At 37.8% G+C, this 20,738-nt stretch overlaps 1 protein-coding gene and 1 long non-coding RNA gene across 2 annotated transcripts; both read right to left on the bottom strand.

The window, feature by feature from the left end:
• Positions 1–993: 993 nt before the first annotated feature.
• Positions 994–20,608, bottom strand: LOC115436988 (uncharacterized). The gene is made up of 3 exons (XR_003937891.1): positions 20,329–20,608; positions 18,210–18,214; positions 994–1,007 (listed from the first exon to the last, which is right to left on the bottom strand). It is a non-coding gene; the product is annotated as an uncharacterized LOC115436988 (long non-coding RNA).
• On the bottom strand, positions 3,231–19,086 carry rb1cc1 (RB1-inducible coiled-coil 1). The gene is made up of 23 exons (XM_030160020.1): positions 18,725–19,086; positions 17,559–17,691; positions 17,345–17,471; positions 17,075–17,245; positions 16,696–16,898; positions 16,114–16,513; positions 15,845–16,015; positions 15,578–15,762; positions 14,543–14,729; positions 13,850–13,931; positions 13,658–13,722; positions 13,456–13,559; positions 12,916–13,042; positions 10,117–12,053; positions 9,741–9,927; positions 9,447–9,555; positions 7,636–7,930; positions 5,641–5,692; positions 5,501–5,548; positions 4,996–5,054; positions 4,696–4,823; positions 4,385–4,455; positions 3,231–4,131 (listed from the first exon to the last, which is right to left on the bottom strand). Exons 2-23 carry the CDS (start codon positions 17,627–17,629, stop codon positions 4,054–4,056), a joined length of 4,857 nt encoding a protein of 1,618 aa, XP_030015880.1. The 5' UTR covers positions 17,630–17,691; positions 18,725–19,086; the 3' UTR covers positions 3,231–4,053.
• Positions 20,609–20,738: the final 130 nt, after the last annotated feature.

Here is a 20,738-nt window from a genome sequence, read left to right on the forward strand (position 1 = left end):
TAAAAATAAAACCTGGCAAAGTTATTCTGATCCCTTATTGGTCCCATAGTTTGATTTCACATTTAGCATTTGCATTCCCCTCCGCATAAACATTTCATTCTTCCCCTCCTGCAGTACAATGAGACTTGAGTGACTTTGGCAGCAGATTTTGGATCGGTGCTCCTGAATCCACCAGTGTATGTTATCAGCAGGTAAACAAGCTTTCGAACAAAGCCATAATGGAACTGCAAGCGGCATAAAGAGGCTCATCTCAAAAGCTATACAACCCATCAAAGCTGGTGTCATTTCCTCAACACTGCACTGCAGCTGGAAAATGCATGGCTGTTAGTTACAGTTTAAATCGCCTGTCTATTTTCAGACACTTCAGAACTATTTGTATTGATTATTATTTACTTGTCAGTGAGAAGCCAGATTACCAAAATAAGACAACAGATTTTAATGTTTACTGGATTCTTCTCCGTTTTGTTTTGTGGTAGGAAATCAAAAACTGTGTCATGCACTAAATTAATGGGATTTGCACTATAGGGTATTTGAATAATTATTTTCCACTGAAAATGAAATAGTTCTATCTATATTTGGAAGGATTACTGATGGCAATGAACTAACTAACTAATTGAACTGAATAATTTGCCCTTTAAATACGTAGTTTAAGCTATATCCTACACTTTCTGCTCACCAGATGCAATCTTGTTAACCACACGCCTGGATGGTTGTCACCAAACTTTCCACATATTTGCCTTTTGGGTACAGCTCAGATGCACAACTAAACCTACGCATTCTCCTCCCAGTGAGTGGAGAAGCCTCAAAGCTCTCCTTTCATATGCTTTATTATCTCTGTGGCGGTAATTATCCATAAAACTATGCCATCAGATGGTGATGATTTCCAATATGAACCCAATAAATGTGTTTAAATTTTTTGAATTATCATATTTATGTGGATATGTGTTACTAATAGTGATTATGTTCGTCATGTGGGTAGAAAATCAAGCATCCTTATATTGCACATTCTCACATATTTCTCAGACATTTCATCACACATTTAATCTGCCCCTGTCTAAGATTTTCCACTGAACCTGTAGTCAAGGCACAGAGAGGACAATAACGGATGAGATTATGAAGCATGTCTGTTAAAGCATGTCTGTTTGATCATCATTCTGTTTAGGTGAAGTTCTCTACTTGGTCTCTTCAGTGCCTGACAGCAGATATATAACCTAATCTCTTTCCCTAACCCTTTTCTTAGGCATGAATAGGGTGGAAATGTGATGGCATTAAGTCGATTTTCTCCTTGGTTTGCAGTTTCAGCCTTAATGCCTCTTGGCTCTTCTTCAACACACTCGTTCCATTTAGATTTTGAAAATATAAATGTTATGTTAAGGCTTTCCTATTTATTTTCATTTATCCATCATTTGAAGTTCATGCATATATTTACTCTCCAAATAATGCTTGTTTATTTGCAGCTCCATCTAGTATAGTGTCGAAGATATTGGAAAATCAAATACAACTTGTGTATTATCTTCAAATACAGAAGATATCAGTAACAAAGGGTGAGATCTGAGACTCTATGATGGTCTTTGTGAGTCCTCTCTGACATTATTTTGATATTTCACATTTACTCATCTAAACCTTAATTTAGTGCCTCCAGCATATGTTGACATGCAGAAAAAGCCATTATAATGTCTCTTTGAATTCCAACTGATGCCATTTGAAAGCTGCATTAATATACCTATCCTTTTACTGTTATTGCAGTGTATTTCAAATGAATTTGTGTATTTGTACACAGAAGAGTTCAAGTAACTTTTAAGTTTTGGCAACACAGTGCATAATAGATGAACTGCTTAGCATTTGCAATATGATTTTTTGTTATTAAGGTCAGCGTGGAGTCATATTTTCCCTGTGTATTCATTTATTTTGATGATTTAACTTGACTACAGTATTGACAAAACTGTTTATGTGGATTACAAAAGGCAGTTGTGTTTATTTTTTTAGTCTGAGAGAAAAGGTTCCTGTTGTTTTTGGGTTTCCTCAAGTCTGTAATGACCTCAATTGGGAAAATGTCACTGAAAATGTTGCTTTTTTATTTTATTTGGGGAGTATTTTTTACCTGGGCCCACCTATCGTATATGTAATAATTGATCAAAATGATTAACTTTTTTTTTTCACTATGTATCACTTTGCTTTTTTACCTTTATTTAACATGTCCTGTAATTCAATTTTATAATTGGTTTTGATTATAAAATATATTATGATTGTAACACCTAATATGTATTTTTTTTATTTTTCTGTTGAAATAAATAATAATCATTGACATCACATTGTCATTTGCTACAGACATTTTAACAACAGCCTGAAGAGAAGTCTTTGTTTTTTTCAGTGCATAAACAAGTTTGACATTAAGTGAAAAGCAGTTTTAATGGTGGAAGTAGCTCGAGACTACACATGGCAATGTTAAATCCCATTCAGCCTGATGAGAGTGACTCCCAGCAGCACTGAGCTCAGTGGGGGGTTGTAAACATTTACACTAAGAGCCTGTCCAGTGCACATGGTTGGTGCTTGCCAGCCACCTCGGTATCGAATGTTGTGTTGCATATTTTGTCATTCAGGCCTGTCCCGAAATTGTAGGAATCACACCATCAATTTATGAAGGAGCCATCCAAATGTGACAACAGGCTTATGCTAAATGGAGAAAATAGAGCTAAACATTGTTAAAACACCCCTAGACCCACATGGTAGAGAGTGCTCGGCGGAGAGCTGCTATGCTCCCCGCTGTGAACTGGGAAAGTGATGTTGGTGGGCTTCCTTCTCCATGAGGGCCGCATCGTTCTTGGGCCCTGATTTGAAGCCTTTTTGAAGTCTGTTTCCTACAGCAGTGTGCCAACATTAATGTTTCCACAAAAGCAAAAAAATGATAAATCAAATGAACACTATACTGTGCTATTCCATGCTGACTCTTGAATTCCTGGCAATTTTTTAAAAGTATCATTAAATAGCTATTTTCTATATATATGCTATTAAATTAATTGTGTGCTGCCGTCGTATAATACATCAAAATATCCCGTTAAAATAAAAATCTCGGCTCCTTTTTCCATTCGAGGTGGAAACGGTAATCAGGTTCTGTCCACAAACCTGGGAAACTTTCCACCCTTTTGTTAATTATAATAAGATTAAGCCAAATAACAACAAATTCAATTCTTCATACTGGAGATATTCAACAGAAAAACATAACGCAGGAGTGTGTGTGGGATCAATCCTTTATTGTTTCAAAACTCTATCTTTTACAATACAGTCATTTATTGTTACATGTGTGATTTGATGAGTAATGTACAATGTCATCCGATAATGAAACACAGTCACAAAGTATTCTTTTCTACATATCAATATTCTATGATAGTGAGAAGTTTGTGCTGATATATTTACTTAGTTCTGACAGCTCAATTGACTTCCCTTTAAAATCAACAAAAGCATTGTTTTTGAAAGTGCATTTCAAGGATTGCAAAGATGACTGTTTCCATCAGTCAGCATTAATTTACATTTCAGTATTGACAGAGGGCCATACTGCTTTGTGACAAACAGCATTAACTACATTTCCAACTACAACATTTATCCGGATAAGTAAATCAAAGAAAAAATATCAATATGCATGCCATGAACATTCCTCCATAAACATTTATAATAAATGTATATTTTTATTTAATTATGTTGATAATGACACAGTATTTTCCACAAAAGGACAAATGCTGATAATGAAAACTAATATTTAACATCCAAATTTTGTTCAATTTTACACACAGGTCGAATGGCACAATGCCACAGTGTATAGGGCATCGCCCTAATAAGGTTAATAGCATTTGGTCCACAATAACAAATCTGGGTTTAAAAGAAAGCAAAAATGTGGTAGCATGTGGGATTTTGATTTTTAAAAAAATCTAAACATGATAATGATCATAATTCTTCCTGTTTTTAAGGTCTTTCAATTTTCAAGTTATGAATTATGATGTGAAATGTCTGTTCAAAAATTAAGCAATATAAATATACATTTAGCTCATTACTTGGCTATTATACTTTTCTGTTCCATGGAACAGCTTTCACTCTGTAGAACTTGGTTCCTAAAGGAACCTTGAACCTGTTCTGGGCCTAGAGACAAGAAGGGAAAAAAAAAAACAGTTTCATGAGAGACCAATACATTTTGAAGTGTGCATATGTGAACATTAGGGCCGACAAAAATGAATCTACAGTAAAAAGGAAATGCCAACGCTGAGCAGAAACTGTTGCTTAACACAAGGTAAATCTAGAACCACAATTTGTCCATGTCAGTGTAATGGTTTTTAAACATACATTATAAACAGCATGAGGAAAAGCCACTTTTAACCTTTAATTAATTTAATACCTTTTTTGCCTGGCAATATTCCTTCTCCATCACTTTTCCAAGTACCCACGGCCGTCTTGAGGTCCCTGATGCTAAACAATGAAACATATGAAACGTCAGTGAATACATTTAAATTGTCATGATTAAATGCCTGTTTACACCATACACGGATGCAAAGCAGAAAAGTGTGACAAAAATTAAATCCACTGTACATAAATCAGTGCATTTAATCCATTAGTTTTCTTTCTGCATCTTTATTTCAAGTAATAAAGCAGAAAAATGTTTACAACATACTCTTAATGTTAAAAAAAAAAGTACTGAATACAGCTCACCTGGTTTAAGGTCCAGTGCAGTGAGAGACTCTGAGTGGAGGAAGTAGAGGGTGGGACCAACTGTGAACAGCACATAGTTGTCATGTCTTTCATCCAGGATGATTAGGACCAAATCGCCTACCTGGAAACTGAAAGAGGAAAAAGATGGACATGCAAACAAAGCGATAATGACAAGAGTGCGGAAATCTTGACATAAAGAAAATACACTCTCAGACATTATATAGGAATCTACATAATTACACTGTACATTAAGATCAGGGTACAGACGTGTAAACAGCCTCATGTTATTTATACACTTACTCTCTGATGGCGATTTTGTCTGAATGCCGTGAAGACACAGACGACATGCTCTGAGACATCTACAAAGAGAAGGATTAAGGCAGTGTTAGAGATGTTACATAGGACGGTTAACAATATTGGTTCAAAATGGCATCCAGGAGGCCTTAAAAAATAGTAAACCCTTAAATAAAACACCGATTAGACTCATTGCAGCAAATAAGATGACAGAATTTGTTTAAATCTAATTTAAATTGTATTTTTATTTTAAGAAGATGCATTATACCTGCATGAGATCCAACTTTCAAACCACTACATTTAGAAAACGTAAACATTAATACTACAACCATGTAATTTCACTAGAATTCACTGTGTTGTATAATCTAAGGATCTTTTTTCTTTTTTTTTAAATTCCTTTTCCTTTACTAATGATCCCTTTGGCCTCATGGGTCAGGATTTTACTCTTTGATGCTACTGCCACCTAGTGGAAAAAATATTACATAGCAGATGGTGATGATAATTTCCTTACCAGTCTTTGACTGAGACGCTTGTTTTCTTCTTCCTTCATATGCAAAGTCTGCAAAATATGTAAAGTAATAATAATTAAACACAAAAACAAATGTACAGTGTTAGGAAATACAATTGGACAGATGCAGAATGGCTGTTTACCCTTTCAAGTAAGAGTATTCGCTGTTTCTCCTCTGACATCAGGACGTTATCACTGTAGAAAGAGAAATATGAGGTTAATGAATGTTTTTTGGGATATGACATCATAAACGTTTACAGTTAGATGTTGTATAAATGGTTGTAAACATTTCAATTGTATCATTCTGATCTAAATAACAACTATATGCTCATCAAAATCTTAACAGTAACAAAGTATAAACTTACAGTCTGTTCCTAGCCTGCCTTTCTTCCACTGTTAAATGTCTCCTCTGTCCGTCCACTTTGGCTATTTTACATTAAATCCGCTTCGGTGATACAAGGGCCTCTTTCTGTCAGCAATCATTGGAGCAAAGACCTCTGCACTGTGCATTTGTGCAACTATACTGTGTATTCATGCATCCACCTACAGCAGGGCTCACCAACCCTGGTCCTCGAGAGCAACTATGCTTCATGTTTTAGATGTTTCCCTCTTCCAACACACCTGATTCAAATGACAAGCCTATCATCAAGTTCTGCAGAAGCCTGATGATGACCGTCAGGTGTGATGGAAGAGGGGAAACATCTAAAACATGTAGAATAGTAGCTCTCAAGGACCAGGGTTGGTGACCCCTGACCTACAGGCCTGCTATAACATTCCCCTGGGTTTGTTGTAAAGGAGTAAATATACATGACACAGACTCATCCCTGCACCCTTATTTTTCTTTTGCAACTGAACATAACATTGAGGTTGAAAAGAAAAAGACAAATGAGAACAGAGAACAATATTCTAAGCAAGTGACCTTATGGTCAAAGTAATGAAAATGCATCAACAAAAGACAAGAGATTAAAGATCGTATTAGACTTAATATTGAAAACCCTTCTCTTGCACTGAAGAGGGAGCCTGAGCCTGTACTGTTTGTCTTGTATATCAAATGGTGGATGCCACTGTATTACAGTAGCTAAACACACTGTAATAAAACAGTAAGTTTCACTTTCTACAGTGGAATAAACCATGTAAACAAAAGAGCAGGTATTTCTCTTAAAGCTGCGTATGATGTTAGTCACCAATTTTTCATCAAATCTGTAAAACCCAAGTGATATCGTAAGTATCCTGTATCTGTTAGTCTTTCCATGATTATTCACCTGAATCACTCCCTCACGGTGAACAACTTCAAAGTTGACGCCATCACAAGTTGTCTGTTTACATACCAAACCGATACCGAAACCAAACCATCACTGGGCCTTTTCGGAATTTGACACAGCCACAGTATGGCCGCACGGAAGACGGAAATGGCTTCATTGCTTCATGCTGCTGCAGCTGCATGGAGTTCCAAAAAGGCCCGAGTGACGGTTTGGTTTCAGTTTGGTATGTAAACAGACTGCTTATGATGGAGTCAACTTCAACATTGTTCACCATGAGGGAGTGATTCAGGTGCGTAATCACGGAAAGACTAATGGATTCATGATACTTGGGCTATCACTTGGGTTTTACAGATTTGATGAAAAATTGGTGACGAACATCATACACTGCTTTAAAGGTTAAAATGATGCGATTCAAGATCCCACTAAAAACAGACACAAAGGTCAAGTTTTGGATATATTCAGACAGAGTATATGCACAGTAAGGAAAAAGAGCTCTGACCTGAATACACTCTTTTGGGATATGCCTTAACAACACTTTTTTATCCAACATTTAGTACACCCATAATTTGTCGATGGTGATTTTAAAGTGAGGTGTGGATTAAGTAAAATACAGTAACTGGTGATTGGTCCAATCCATTTTCAAACAGGATTTTGAGTCATCAAGGGGAGGAGCTTGGTTAAAGCCTTTTCATTTCTAACAATAAGCGGATTTCTTTATTTTTATGTACATATAAATATATTTTAGATGGGAAAGAAAAGACTTCAATAACTTGCTTGGTTCTTTATAAAGTATTACCTACTGTCTATCAGGTAAGCTCACACCAACAATATTTCACATTGTTGAGGAAATAAATAGGTTTGATTGAAGGTGCTTACTGGACTGTCACCATGCTCGCTTCCACTGCGGAGTCCACAGGTTCATCTTCTCGAATGGCTGCCACCGATGCCAGTCTGTCAGTGTCGGCCGTTGGCTCTGAAGAACAGGCCCCGGCGATGGGCAGAGCTCTGGCTGCCTCTGCTCCGGCTTCTGTCACCTCCTGAGCAGTGGGGTTAGGCATGAAGAAGGCAGAGGACACCAGTGCGGTGCTGCGTAGCCGGTTCAGCTCTTCTTCCAAGTGCTTCTTCTCCTGCATGACACTGGCCCGGTCCTCAGAGAGTGTCTCGATCAGAGCTGCAACAAGTTGACAAACAAAGAATGACTATCTGCGCCATAAAACATCACAGACTGGTGATTTTTCATATACAGCTATAAGAAGTTATTCTGGGTTCCAATAAATTACATTTCAGGCTTTTAAAGGCATTTCTCAAACAATTATTAATGCAGTTGACGACCTATTTCACATTAATTCTGCCAAAAATGCACAACTTCCTGTGTGACTCTAATGCCCAGTTGCAACCCTAGATTCACAAAGTAAAACCATTTTAGAATATCATAGGTGAAGGTTTAAGCAGTGTGAACTGAGGCTGGTTTTAGGACACTGCGCTATAATATTTGTAGGTTGTAGCAATGAACTGTATATAATTAGTGGACAGAGGTATGGTGATATCACCCACACATTTCAGAACTGCTGCTTTGAGGTCACTGGTTTAAACTTTAGCCATCACCATACTGGCTTTTTGGAGCCAGAAGTGACCAGGAGTGGAATGATCTGCTTACTGACTCAGTGAAAATGTAAAGTTCCCCAAGCAATATGTATAAAAATAGTTTTATGGTCTTCTATAGTCAGTGTAACCCTTTAACCACAGCTACAGTTGGGCTATCTGTCAAAAAAAATTTTATATAATGAATAAACTTTTTAAATAAGGACTAAGATCACAATAATAAAACAGAGACCAGGATGATTCTTGGACTGTATTTTTGGGGAAAACTTTAATGTACAGTAAGTCTTTAGAAGCCTGCACCCAGCTGCTGTTGAACAGTATTCTACTTTGAGATACTTCCACACTGCCTTCATTCAGAGTCCTTGCCCCTTGAGTGTAGCTCACGTTATCATAAATCTCAGCATTATCATCACCTAACTTCGCAGTAAAACCTGTCTTCACTGTTCATGTTTCCCTGCATATCAGAGATGACACCATCTCCTATTAACGAGAGAACTGCTCCCAGACCAGACAGGAGAAATTCTCACCGCTTGTTTGATAATGTTGTAGCTGCTTCTCCAGTACCAGAACAGAAGCTGTAGTAAAAAACTCATTATCATTTTCCTCTTTCATATTCTGATACACTAATGGAGCTTTCCAAATAACAGCCCAAGTTCTTGCAAATCTTTGATCTGAACTGGGCTTAATATCTTGTCCTGAATCAAAGTGAACTCAACTATATTTTTTTAAAGTAATGTTAACAACTAAAACTTTGAAGTTCTTATGTCTAAAAGGTTGGTCTGACCAGGCTACAGTTTGCATCAATGCTCAACGATTCTAGGTTGTTCTGTTTAAAAGCAATCAAAATTATTTTTCCCTACATAATCCAATCAATTCCTCAGACCTCCCAAAATGTAGTTTAATATATTTTAAGGACTAACATCAGTCAGTCAGTTCTAGGTGTTGTAATGACAGACAGAAACCATGACAATAAACCGCTGTGACCACTATAAAATTTATAAGGATACATTGCTGTCTCAGGTTCTGTCAATGCATTCTGTTACCAGCTTTGGCGTTACCAATCAAAGAACCCAGCATTCAATTACCTTTGTCTTTCTCCTGCTGTTGGGTTACTTTTCGCAATTTCTCTGTGAGCTCATTGATGATCTGCTCCTTCTTTAGCTTCTCTCGGGTTAGGACGGTGTTGAAATTGGTCTGTAGACAAGAAAAAAAAAACAACAAAGCAAAACAAACTTAAATCATCATTTTAAAGACAAAGCAAAAAAGAAAAACTTCAATGAGGAGAGAATACCCAATCTCAGTAAAACATACCATAAATTCCTTGAGGTGGGTATGGTCAGTGAAGCAGTATTTTTCTAAACCCTAAAAGAAACACAAACCTGCTGCTCTGCGATTAGTGATGTCTTGAGGTTCTGTATCTCCTCATTCTTCTTCTTCTCCAGAAGCTCCATCTGACTCTGTAAGGAGGCCCTCTCCTGCTGCAGCCGCTCCTGTAGGGCTGAATCTAACGACAGAGGCGCTCCGGCATCTGCACACTCCTCAGCATGGAGCGATGAGCCTTCGTCACTGAAGAGACACAGTGGAAATATTTAGAGGCAGGACTTGAGTCATCTAGAATAAACTAGTAAAGCGATTTTAATAGTTTGATTATTTGTGTGTTTGATTAATACTTTGTTTTCAGGTTATGAGCTACATTTTTGTCAAATAAACTGCACAAACATAGTGTGGTGTGACTTTAACTGGTCAACCATTTACCTTTTTGCAGACTGTCTTTCATTGAGCTCAGTCTGAAGATTTCTAATTTGGTCTAATAATCTCTTCTCCATCTCCTCCTTCTGCTGTTCTAACTCTTTCAAGGCGTCTGGTGATGCAACCTTAAAGGCCTCCTCTTTCTCAACTGCTTGTCTGTCCTGCTCTACTTTTTTTGAGAGCAGGTCATTTTCTGCCTGTAAATTGCTGATAACAGTCCTCAACTCTTGCTCCAGTTCTTGAAAACTCATCAAGTGGGTTTGATTTTCTTCTCTTAGAGCAGCCACTTGCTGGTCTAATTCCTGCTGAAGCTTTTCTTGCTGCTCAGTGTGGTTCCTCTCGGCGTCCTGAGCCTTCTGCTGTAGTGAGGAGAGTTCACTGCGTAACAAAATTGTCTCCTCCTCGTGCCTGTCCACCAGCTCTGAGATGCAGTGATCCTTTTCAATCCGCATTAGAGTCCTGAGCTCTGCTAGGTCCACTTCATACTCCTCATTTTTCACCTGAAGCTGTCTTTTGAGACTGACCAGCTCTTCACCAAGGACCTTGGTCTCTGCCTCCACCTGGGCCTTCACAGCATCCGTTTGCTGTGTCTTAGCCTCCTCGAATAACAGCTTCACCTCTTCTGTCTCTGACTCTTTGAGGGCTAGCTCAACCTCTAGTTTGCAACGGAGTTCAGCGAGCTCAGTAATGCGAGCTTCCATGTCCTTGATTTCATTATCCTTTTCTTTAAGAACAGTGGCGTGTTGATCAGCTGCCTCGCTTAATTTGGCCACATTTTCTGCCTCTATTTGCTCCAGAGCCTCCTGGTTGTTCTTGGTAAGGCTCTCCACTTTGGCTTTGTGTTCTTGCTTCATTCTCTCCTCAAGCTCCTTTAAGTGTGACTGCTCAACAACTTCCAACTCCTGTCGGATCTTTTGCTGGCCACGTTCAATCTCAAAGTGCAGATTCTCGAGCTGGCTGGACAGAGAGTCTCTTAAAGCAGCAAGTATCTTAATCTCTTCTGCTTGTTCAGTGATCATCTGCTCCAAATTTTTGATTCTGTCATTGTGGCTACTCTCTGCTTCCACCCATCGCTCTTTTTCATTCTCAAGCTGTGTGAGCTCCTTCTCTTTGCGTTCCATACGTCCCTCCAGCTCCAACATGGCTCGCTGAACGTCTCTGATAATATTCTGGTTTACTTGGTTTTCTTCTGTTAGTGTCTGAACCTGCTTGTCACACTCTTGTCGAAGGGAGAACAGTTCACTTTTATGCTGTTCCTTCAACTCCAGTTCCTGTGTCTGGCAAATGTTGTCCAAAACTTTGTGCACTTCTGAAGACATACCTCTCAGGACAAAGCTAAAGTCATGTTGTTCTTTAAATACCTGACCTCGCAGATGATGCAGGTCATCCTTCACGCTTCTTAAATTGGATTGGGACTCCTCCGCGGCAGATCTGTACTTCTCAATAACTTGTTTAAGAGCAGTGATCCTTGAGTTCTCTCTCTCGAGTATTGTGGTATCCTGCATGCGCTTGTTGTCTATAGCATTTATGACAGAGGAATACAGTGACTCCACCATCATTTCAGGGCTTGTTGGGTCACTGATGGGGTTTGGAGAGGTCAAGTTCTCTTCAATTACAAACTCATTTACTGCAGACATGAAGTCTGACTCAGGGCTCTCTGCAAGAGAATCCAGATCAAGGGAACCCTGCTGCAAGACAGGATCCATATTGGGATGGCCAATGGTTTCAAAGTCAAATGTTTGTGCATCAATGCTGTCTGGGGATAAGTCCTCTAAAGGAGCAGGAACAGGAACAGGAACAGGAACATGTAGGGGCTGACAGCCGGGTCCCTGAAGGCTAAGAGACGAGGGGGTTTTGGAGGACACAGGTGTTGTGGTCCCAGGTATACTTTCAGACTGTGGGGTTAATGCTGTGGATCTCTGAGCACTTTGACTAATGGATGCCTGAAAAGACAACACACATTTATCAAAATGTGAGAACACTGGCAAGAGGAGTTTCAGTTTACACATGACAAGATTTAGAAGTAAAGTGATACCACAATATAACAATAAATATGCATATTTCAAAATACAGACAGAATTAGTAAAACTACAAGATGCAATTAAAATAACAATCAATCTAAGAAAAACAGAATAATGTGAAAAACTCAAAACTACAAAAGTGTAGTTGTCTTACATAAAGTTAACAGAGCACACCTAATTTAGTTAACTCTGTAGACACAGTCAGTACCACATGCTTAAGGAAATCAAATTTGTGAAATCCCCTTGTGAAAATATTAGGAGAACACAAGGGGACTTGTTTTGAGGATTGATCTTAAGGCAGTATGACTTTTCCAGGGTAAACTTTATTACTACTGTCAGTGGCAAAGCTTCTGATTAAACAGTTGTCCAAAATATCAATTACTGATATGCTCCACCAATTGGGAAAGTCAGAGTTTTATCATAAAGGAAGTATTTGAGAAAACATCTCTCTTGTAGGATCAACAGCTTCAAGATATGAGTTGTGTGTGTTGAATTAAATCAAAGTAAGTATTTTGTTTTTTCACATTTTTCTCAATTTTAAGGAGCATTTTATTGATGTACATAAAGGGCATGAGTTCAATAGAACTACACTGGGGTCAACAAATATTTTATATATATAAATGCTGCAGAATAAAGAGTGTTAGTAGTCAGAAAGAAACACAGCCTACAACTTAATGTAAAAGGTACTTGTGGTAGTTTGGTCAGCTTTTATTTTAAGCCATCACTGTGAAGCACTGTATATTTCTGTGACAGTGGAAAAGGTCTTTAGTAGAGGTGCTCTTACCCTTTGTTCACTTAGCAGGTCAGTAATAGTTTGAGACATCTCATCCACACTCTGTGCAGCTTGGACCAGCTTGTGAAGTGTCTCTATGTGATGATTTAAGGGCTCAAAGTCACACATTGTGGGCACCCTGCAAATTAAAAAAAAAAAAAAAAAAAAAAATCAGATGAACAACAGCTATGATTGACAGATGCATTACAACTATGCTGACTTTGTCTACTAACAGTCAGGGGAAGATCACTACAACATGGTACTACTATTAAGAGGTGTTAATAGAGTTACTTTACAATCCTCTTGAACAAGACTGCTATGAGGCAGGCTTACACAGTGCTATGATTAGTTCTTTTTTTTACAGTTATGATAATATACATGTCATATTTGATGTGACTATACAATATACAAGTAAGTAAGTTTTACTGTCAATATTTACATATAGCAAATTCATCTAGTTAAAATTGTTCCTGAAGGTACAACTTCATATAGATCCACTGTTGCCGACACTAACTGGAATCCAAAAACATTTCAATGAGGACACCGACTCACATAAGGAAAGGCTGCACCTCTACAGGACAACACGATTTCAAGTACTGCAGATCATCAAGTGAGATGTCTGGAAGTTCATCATCGAACCTTCTGGGCTTCCGTGTCTATGAACAATAATAAAAAAGCACCCAAGGAAATGAAGTAAAAACCCAGTGGACAAAATATACATAATAACATCAACTACAGTTAAATTCAGACTTACACAAAATGATGTTGGAGGCCATGAATCAAGTCCTCGAAACAATCGATTTCTGAGAAAAGACTTCCCTGTAAAGACAAAAGTAAAATGATCACAAAACTCTGATCACAGTTGGAGCTGATGTTTGAGTTCAGACACACAGTATTTTATTATGACTCAAATGTCATCATCTGATGTTTTTAAAAAGGCACTTACTGAAGAGTTTCCCAAATGTTTCCCTTTTGAACTTCTCAGCTTCATAGAGTTGTTTTCCATCCTTCACGAGTGCATAAGCCCACTGCAATGATAAAATGTGAATATTACAAAGCTGCTGCTTTCATTCATGTATCTTAAATGTGCATATACGGAAACAATTTGATTTTATTTGCTTTTAAAGATGTACATTTAGTAGCTTGCGTTCACAATTCAATGGAAATAATTCTCACAGAGGACTGTGAGGATAGAAAATAGAAGTATTACAAATTAACAAGACGGTTAACACTGTCCCAACTATTATGACAAAAAACTCAAAAGCGGGTAAATTGAAAGCATTACTAATTTCTAACCATTTCACAATCTCACTACCCATTTAGTCACATTAATGCAGAGTGAGAGTGGAAATCATGAGGTAAAGGTCACACATAAACATGCATAGAAACAAAGAATACACAGGTGCTGTCAGCCAAACAAAATAAAAGAGCTGATTAAGTTTTAGCTGCAAATGAAAAGCACGGTTCCCAAACCACAGAACAATACACAGCAGCAGCTACATTAAAGCTGACCATGTAAAATATATTTTTAATGCTTAATAAGCCCAAAAGCTACAGAGAGTGAGGTAATGACGGCCTGTCTTTTTGTATCACTCTCTGAATGCATGACTAGTGTTCAATTATGGCATTAGGTACTGACCTCTCTGTAGTGACGCATGAACATTTTTCTCCTGACGACCTCCACCACCGCCAAGCAGTACATCTGGGGCACGGTACTGAGGGCATCCACCACCCTCACCCGCTCAATCAGCTCTGTCAGAAGCCTGAGCAGAGCCTGAAGCTTCTCCCCATCCTGGTCTGCATGGAGCATCACGTAGCAGCACCATCTAACACAAAATCAATACCAGAGTGTAAGTATATGCCAGTATAGTTTTTTGAAGTTTGACAGTTTTCTCTGTAATCATAACTTCAGTAAAGCAAACCTAATTAGAGCTGTAGCTATTGATTCATTTTGCAATCGATTAATCTAGCAGTTATTTTCTTTGATTAAACGATAATCTGAATAGGTGAAAAAAATACTAAAAATGTGAAAAAGACATGTCTGAAAATGACAACTTGTCCCTTATTCTAGAACCAGATAGAACAATGACCACAAAAAGTAGAAAAGTCGAAGGATATATATAAAACATACACACACACATACATATGTATACACACACACATACAGCAAACAAGTCAAATGACATCTACAAAAAACATGTGCACTGCAGTTTTCAACAAATTTTTATCCAACTCACTAACTTACAAACAACTTAAGATGTAACTGCCATGCAACTTTTTGAAAAAAACAAGAAGCTAAATATTTTTAATGTTTGTGTGAATGTTTAAAGGTTTGAAGGAGTAAGTGATGGTTACAATGAAGAAAAGTGAGCATATAGACATTTTCTGCCCTTATCTCCTCATCTCTTCTGAGCTACACTCCATGTTGGTTGTGTTGGTCCTGGCATCATGTGCGTCACAATAAGCATCCGTGTGAAACACAAAAGTGGAACCAATGTTTAGCAGCAGCAAAATTAATCAAACTAAGCTTCAATAAAGCAAAACTGTAGTCGAATTTTTTTTAACGATTCGATTTGTGTATTTCTTTCACCAGTAGACCCAATTTACTATGTTTAGACAGACGTCAGTTATGAGAACAAATGGTAAAAATAGAATAACAGTTTTTCAGTCTTACTTGAGTCGGACTTGAAGGTTGTTTGCAAGTTCTTGTTTGGCAGTGGTGCACTTCTTTTTAATGTCGAGCAGCTTCCTGTGGTTGTTCAGCATGATCATCAGCTGGTTAGTGTGACTTAGACACAAGTCAGGCAGAACAGATGTGTCCTTCAGGTTTTCAGCCCGCTTCTGATTGGCCAAAAATCCCTGTAAGAAGTACCAGCAAGTGCCATTCATAAACTGGACAACAGAGTGCAATTTTTAAGAGTTCATCCCTTACTTTCCATACCTGAGCAAGTTCTTTCTGTTCATTCACCAACTTCTTACAGCTTGCAATCATTTGGTCTAGAGCGTACAACCTGTCTTCGAGCCCCTTGATGGCTTTCATGTTTTGATTATCTAGCTTGGCAATTGTGTCACGACAGTCTGCCAGGAAGGGTTGAATGATCCGTGGGTCAAGCTGAAAAGACACAGCATTCCAGTAAAACCTTCCATCATTGTATACTCACATTTAATTACTACATATTTAGAGAACAGTTTTCACAAAGTGGGACTAACCCTGTTGATAGAGTCAAAGCATTTCCTCACAACAGACTCTACATCATTGGGTCTGTCTTGCACATTGATCCAGTCTAATAGAGTGACATTAAAGGAGGATGGGTTGGCCAGCTCTGGAGTGTCATCATCTAATAATGCCGCTCTGAGCCCGCCACTGTCAGTCATTTCATTTGTTTCCGGGTCTCCAGTCAGCTCGCATGTTGCTGTCCCCGAAGCAGAGAAGGATGCTGATAACTTCAAGGGCCTCTTTTGCACAGAATCAGTGGATTTCTCTTCTTCTGTCTCTTCTGAATCCTTCTCTGGGGTTGAGCTGGACTTCTCTATACTCTCTCTGTAACTATGCCGTGTCAAACACTCCAGCAGAGGTATCCTGGCCATTACTGAAACTGCTGTCCCAAGCCTACAATCAAAACAATGGATAAAAAAATCAAATTGCTTAAAATAATCCATTCTTGCAATAAGATAAAACTGAGAATCAACACTGTCATTATGTCAACAGCATGCAAATATTACAGTAACAAGGAATACACAGAGTATATTGTGTTAAAATTTGTTATTTGGCTGGCAACAAGCTAAACTTACTTTGTTAGTTTCAACTTAATTTCTTCCAAATCATGTTGATAATTTGTGTATGCAGTCTCAAATTTCATGAGCAACTTCTGATAAGAAAGAGTGCAGTCATCCAGATTAGCCATAATGGCCGCCCAGCCTTGATGCTGGAGGTGTTCATCATGAACCAAACGTTCACAGAAGGAGCTTAGTTTCTTGGCAACTTCAAACATTTCCTGGAGAGGACAAAAATGATCAAAGTAAACAAACAAGTATAATATCATAGTTACATTACTATTTTAAAAAGATTCCAATTGACACATATGACAAAAAAGTTCTGCATGTCCCAGAAAAAGAGTTAATACTAGAGGTACTTTTTATGGTTTCATTTTCTCAACAAAATGGGGCTTACCAGAGCAAGTTGTGTTCGCGAGGCAACAGTGTGAAAGACAGCTGGCATCAATAGAGACTCCTCCACCTTAACCTGAATCTCACTCTCGATCGAGAAGGTGGTTTTGGGGATCGTTGGATCCCGATCACTCAATATCATCTCTTTGTTGAACAGGAATATGGGGTTGGTTTCCTAAAGAAAAAGGTTCAATGATCAGCACTCAAAACATCACATGTGCAACTTAAATACTTTAATGGCAAAAAAGTACATTAACCAACTGCACAAACTTACAGTGCCAGCACTGTAGCTGCAGACTCGCCTTTCTGCAACCATACATTCCCCTCCATTGACAACAAGGACTTGATGTTGAATTGCAATCTTATATTTGGCTTGGATGGCATGCTTAAGCTCCAACACACTGTAACAAAAGGAGGACATTTATTTAATCAAAACTGCCATAATGTATCAACTGCTGTTTCTTAGTAATGTTAAGATATTTGCTTACGTCTGAACAGCAAGATCAGTGTCAAATGTCAGTGTGCTGCCATTGTTGACCTGGAACACATACAACTTCATGTTGGATCTCCCAGAGTTCTTTGCTTTTGTTTGTCTTGCTCATTTAGTCATTCAAGGCCTCCCTGTGTAGAAAAAAAAATACAAGCACACATACAAGATAAATGCTATCTCAGTTTTAAGATTATTCAATAAGCTGTGGTAAAGGGGTTATTGCTAAATGTTACAGAGGTGAAAATTTTACTTGACCACACATTTTGCTGAACATTTATTTGTTCTTGACAGAGAATCAAAAAATATAAGTTGACAAAATTAAGAATGGTTTATAAAAAACGATCCATCATATTATGAGCTTTCACATATTACTAACATAATAATTGTTGGTTTCATATACAATTTACGTTTGTGGCTAACAATTCCTGGTCTGCTAATTAGCAGGGTGGTAGCCGAGTCACCACGTTGCTTTCGTTACTGACCAGCTATCGTCAAGTTTCTAAAACACAGGAGGTCACCTAATATGCTGCCCTGATGTAATACAAAGCCAACCTTTCTTAATTACTAAGAGAATGGGTTAGCTTTAGTTCACATTTGTTCAAATGTTCCTTGAGCGTGGTGGGCACTACTAAACCTACTACCAAGCAACTTAGACTGCAAAGAGATCTAAATAGCGTTTAATGGCAACCAAAAGTTTAATATCAGCGTCACAGCATGTAAGAGAAGTTAAATGCAAAGTTGCTATCGTACGCTGTGTTAATGTTTCTTTGCTAACTGACGTTGAAAACTATTTTAAAATTAACAACCCTAAAACCACACAAACATATCCGTGTACAAATAATTACATTTACTGCTTTTAAGTGTTTATACTTTACTGTTAAGCTTGGCCTACACTTATTAGTGGATGCAGTGCCAAAGAAAGGGCTACCAGCAACTGCTAGCCGTGAAGCTAGTCAATAATAACCCACTGACTACGCTAACTGGCTATTAGCTAACAGCTGTAAGACTAGCGCTGTTTAGCTAACGTTATTTCCAACGTCGATGAATTTGACAGGTGTAATAAAATTAACTACACGTTCTAGCATAGTCCGCTAAGGTACACACTATAAAAAATAATGACATTCCAAACGACACTGATCGAATTAACAATTTCGTTGAGCTTACCTCACTTCGCTCGCATCTCCCTGTTCTTGGTCTCCACCTCGCCTAAGCGAATTGGCTAGCTAACAAGCTAGCAACACAGCTAGCTAGCTAACCTGCTGTAGCTTGGCATACATGAGCTATCTTAGCAAGCCACTTAGCTAACGTTAGCTAAACTAAACTACACTATAGTACCTTAAATCCATGGCTAATTGCACAGACTGCCATACTGCTGTAAAATAAAATTGTAATTTGTGAACTCACAGCCAAAATGGTCTAACAGGCAGACTAAACCGCTGGTTGTTTATCTCGTGTAGCTAACTACGCTAGCGCCCTATCAGTAGCTCTGTCTGTTTTGTTGTTGTCATCTGGTGATGTAAACGAACGAACGAACTGTTCAACTGCGATTCAACTCCGAGCCACCATACCCAGTTATTTCTAAGAAATAAAAAGATAAAAATTAAGAAAAAAAGGAATTACCATAATCATAATAATAAAATCCTAATTTGTGATACACTGTAAAAATGTTTGCAAAAATGCCACATTTATGAGTTATCAAAATTGACAATATTATTAAATCTTTTTTGTGTATTTTGTTTCGTGTTTTTTTTTTTTATTTAAACTATTTTAATTGGAGTTTTTTGGTGTTCGAGAAAGCTATAGTTTTGTTCTAGGATAGATTAAGAGAGAAATAAAACTGTTCGGAAAAAAATGTTAAAACTGAGAAGAAAAAAAAGAAACAAAATAAATGCGTTCGTCACTGTACCATGCGCTGTACGCTCTCCAGGTGCATTCTGGGAGAAAATTTAAAAAAAAAAGCTGAGGACTGTTTTGCTGCAACATGAGAAGGGGTGTGGTTAATGTGAGGCTGCAGTGAGTGAGTGGAACAGCTTATTTTGCTGCAGAGCGGAGGAAGTTTGAGGATCGTCATCAGCTTTAACGAATTTACTGCTTTTTGTATCCATATTTAATATAGGCTAATTAAAACTATCTCTTCAACCATATTGCCTTTTGTACATGTCTTCCCAGCACAAGTGACAACCTTTAAAATAATCAGGAAACACACACTCAAGATTTTCCTGTAGAGATGTGTGTTCGTTATTTTTCAAGGGTTTCAAAATAGCAGGGATTTGTTGCAGAAATGATGTCACAGTTTTCTGTTGACCAATCAGAGCTCATCAACATTTGACTCAGGTGTGGGTTGTCCAGGTCCAGGCTTCTGTCAATCAAATCTGACAAAACCACGCCCACACCTGAGGATGTACGTTATAGACTATATAACGAAGCAGATTAGCAGAGTCTTTAAGTATTTTGCTCCCAATAATAATAATAATAATAATAATAATAATAATAATAATAATAATAATAATAATAATGTTTTATTTATCAATGAATAATATTCATTGACATTCTTTAGTTTAAGCGCCTGTTTCTGTCAATGACTGCTTGGAGAAGTCTCAAACTCACTGGCATGAATGACACTACTCCACTGTGCTTTAAATTCCTCAGCTGTTACAAACAATTACAGTTTATCTCAGTCGCTTTGGGACATTTCTCAGATCAGAATTGAAATTCTTAAAAGTACTTTTTCAATCTTCACATCATTGTATTGCTTGTGCACATCAAACAAGCACTTTCTCATTTCTTTGAACAAGTTGCAAATGCTTTGGTACATCCATGCAAATGATTATGTACAATTCTCTGCTGTTTCCTACATGATCAATTGCTTATGTCATGTTGATCCAAATGTATTGTAATAGTCTCGGTTGAATAGTCTCATCCCCCCACACACAACATTTAGGCATTAGTTCATTGCATAAGTCTCTACATGCAAAATGGTTGAACAAGTTGTTATAATATGTCAAGCATAGTTTTGTACATTTACATTAGACTTTTTTTTTTTCTAAATCTGTCCTGAATTGGTAAATTGCTCCCAGGTGAATCTCCACAGACAGGAATGTCAGGAGGTGTAGGATGACTGCACTGTAATACCTGCAGCACTTGCACGGATAGGTTTCCCTAAGGAGACTGTCCCATG

The sequence above is a fragment of the Sphaeramia orbicularis genome, chromosome 17 (genome assembly GCF_902148855.1).
Source record: "Sphaeramia orbicularis chromosome 17, fSphaOr1.1, whole genome shotgun sequence".
NCBI lineage: Eukaryota > Metazoa > Chordata > Actinopteri > Kurtiformes > Apogonidae > Sphaeramia > Sphaeramia orbicularis.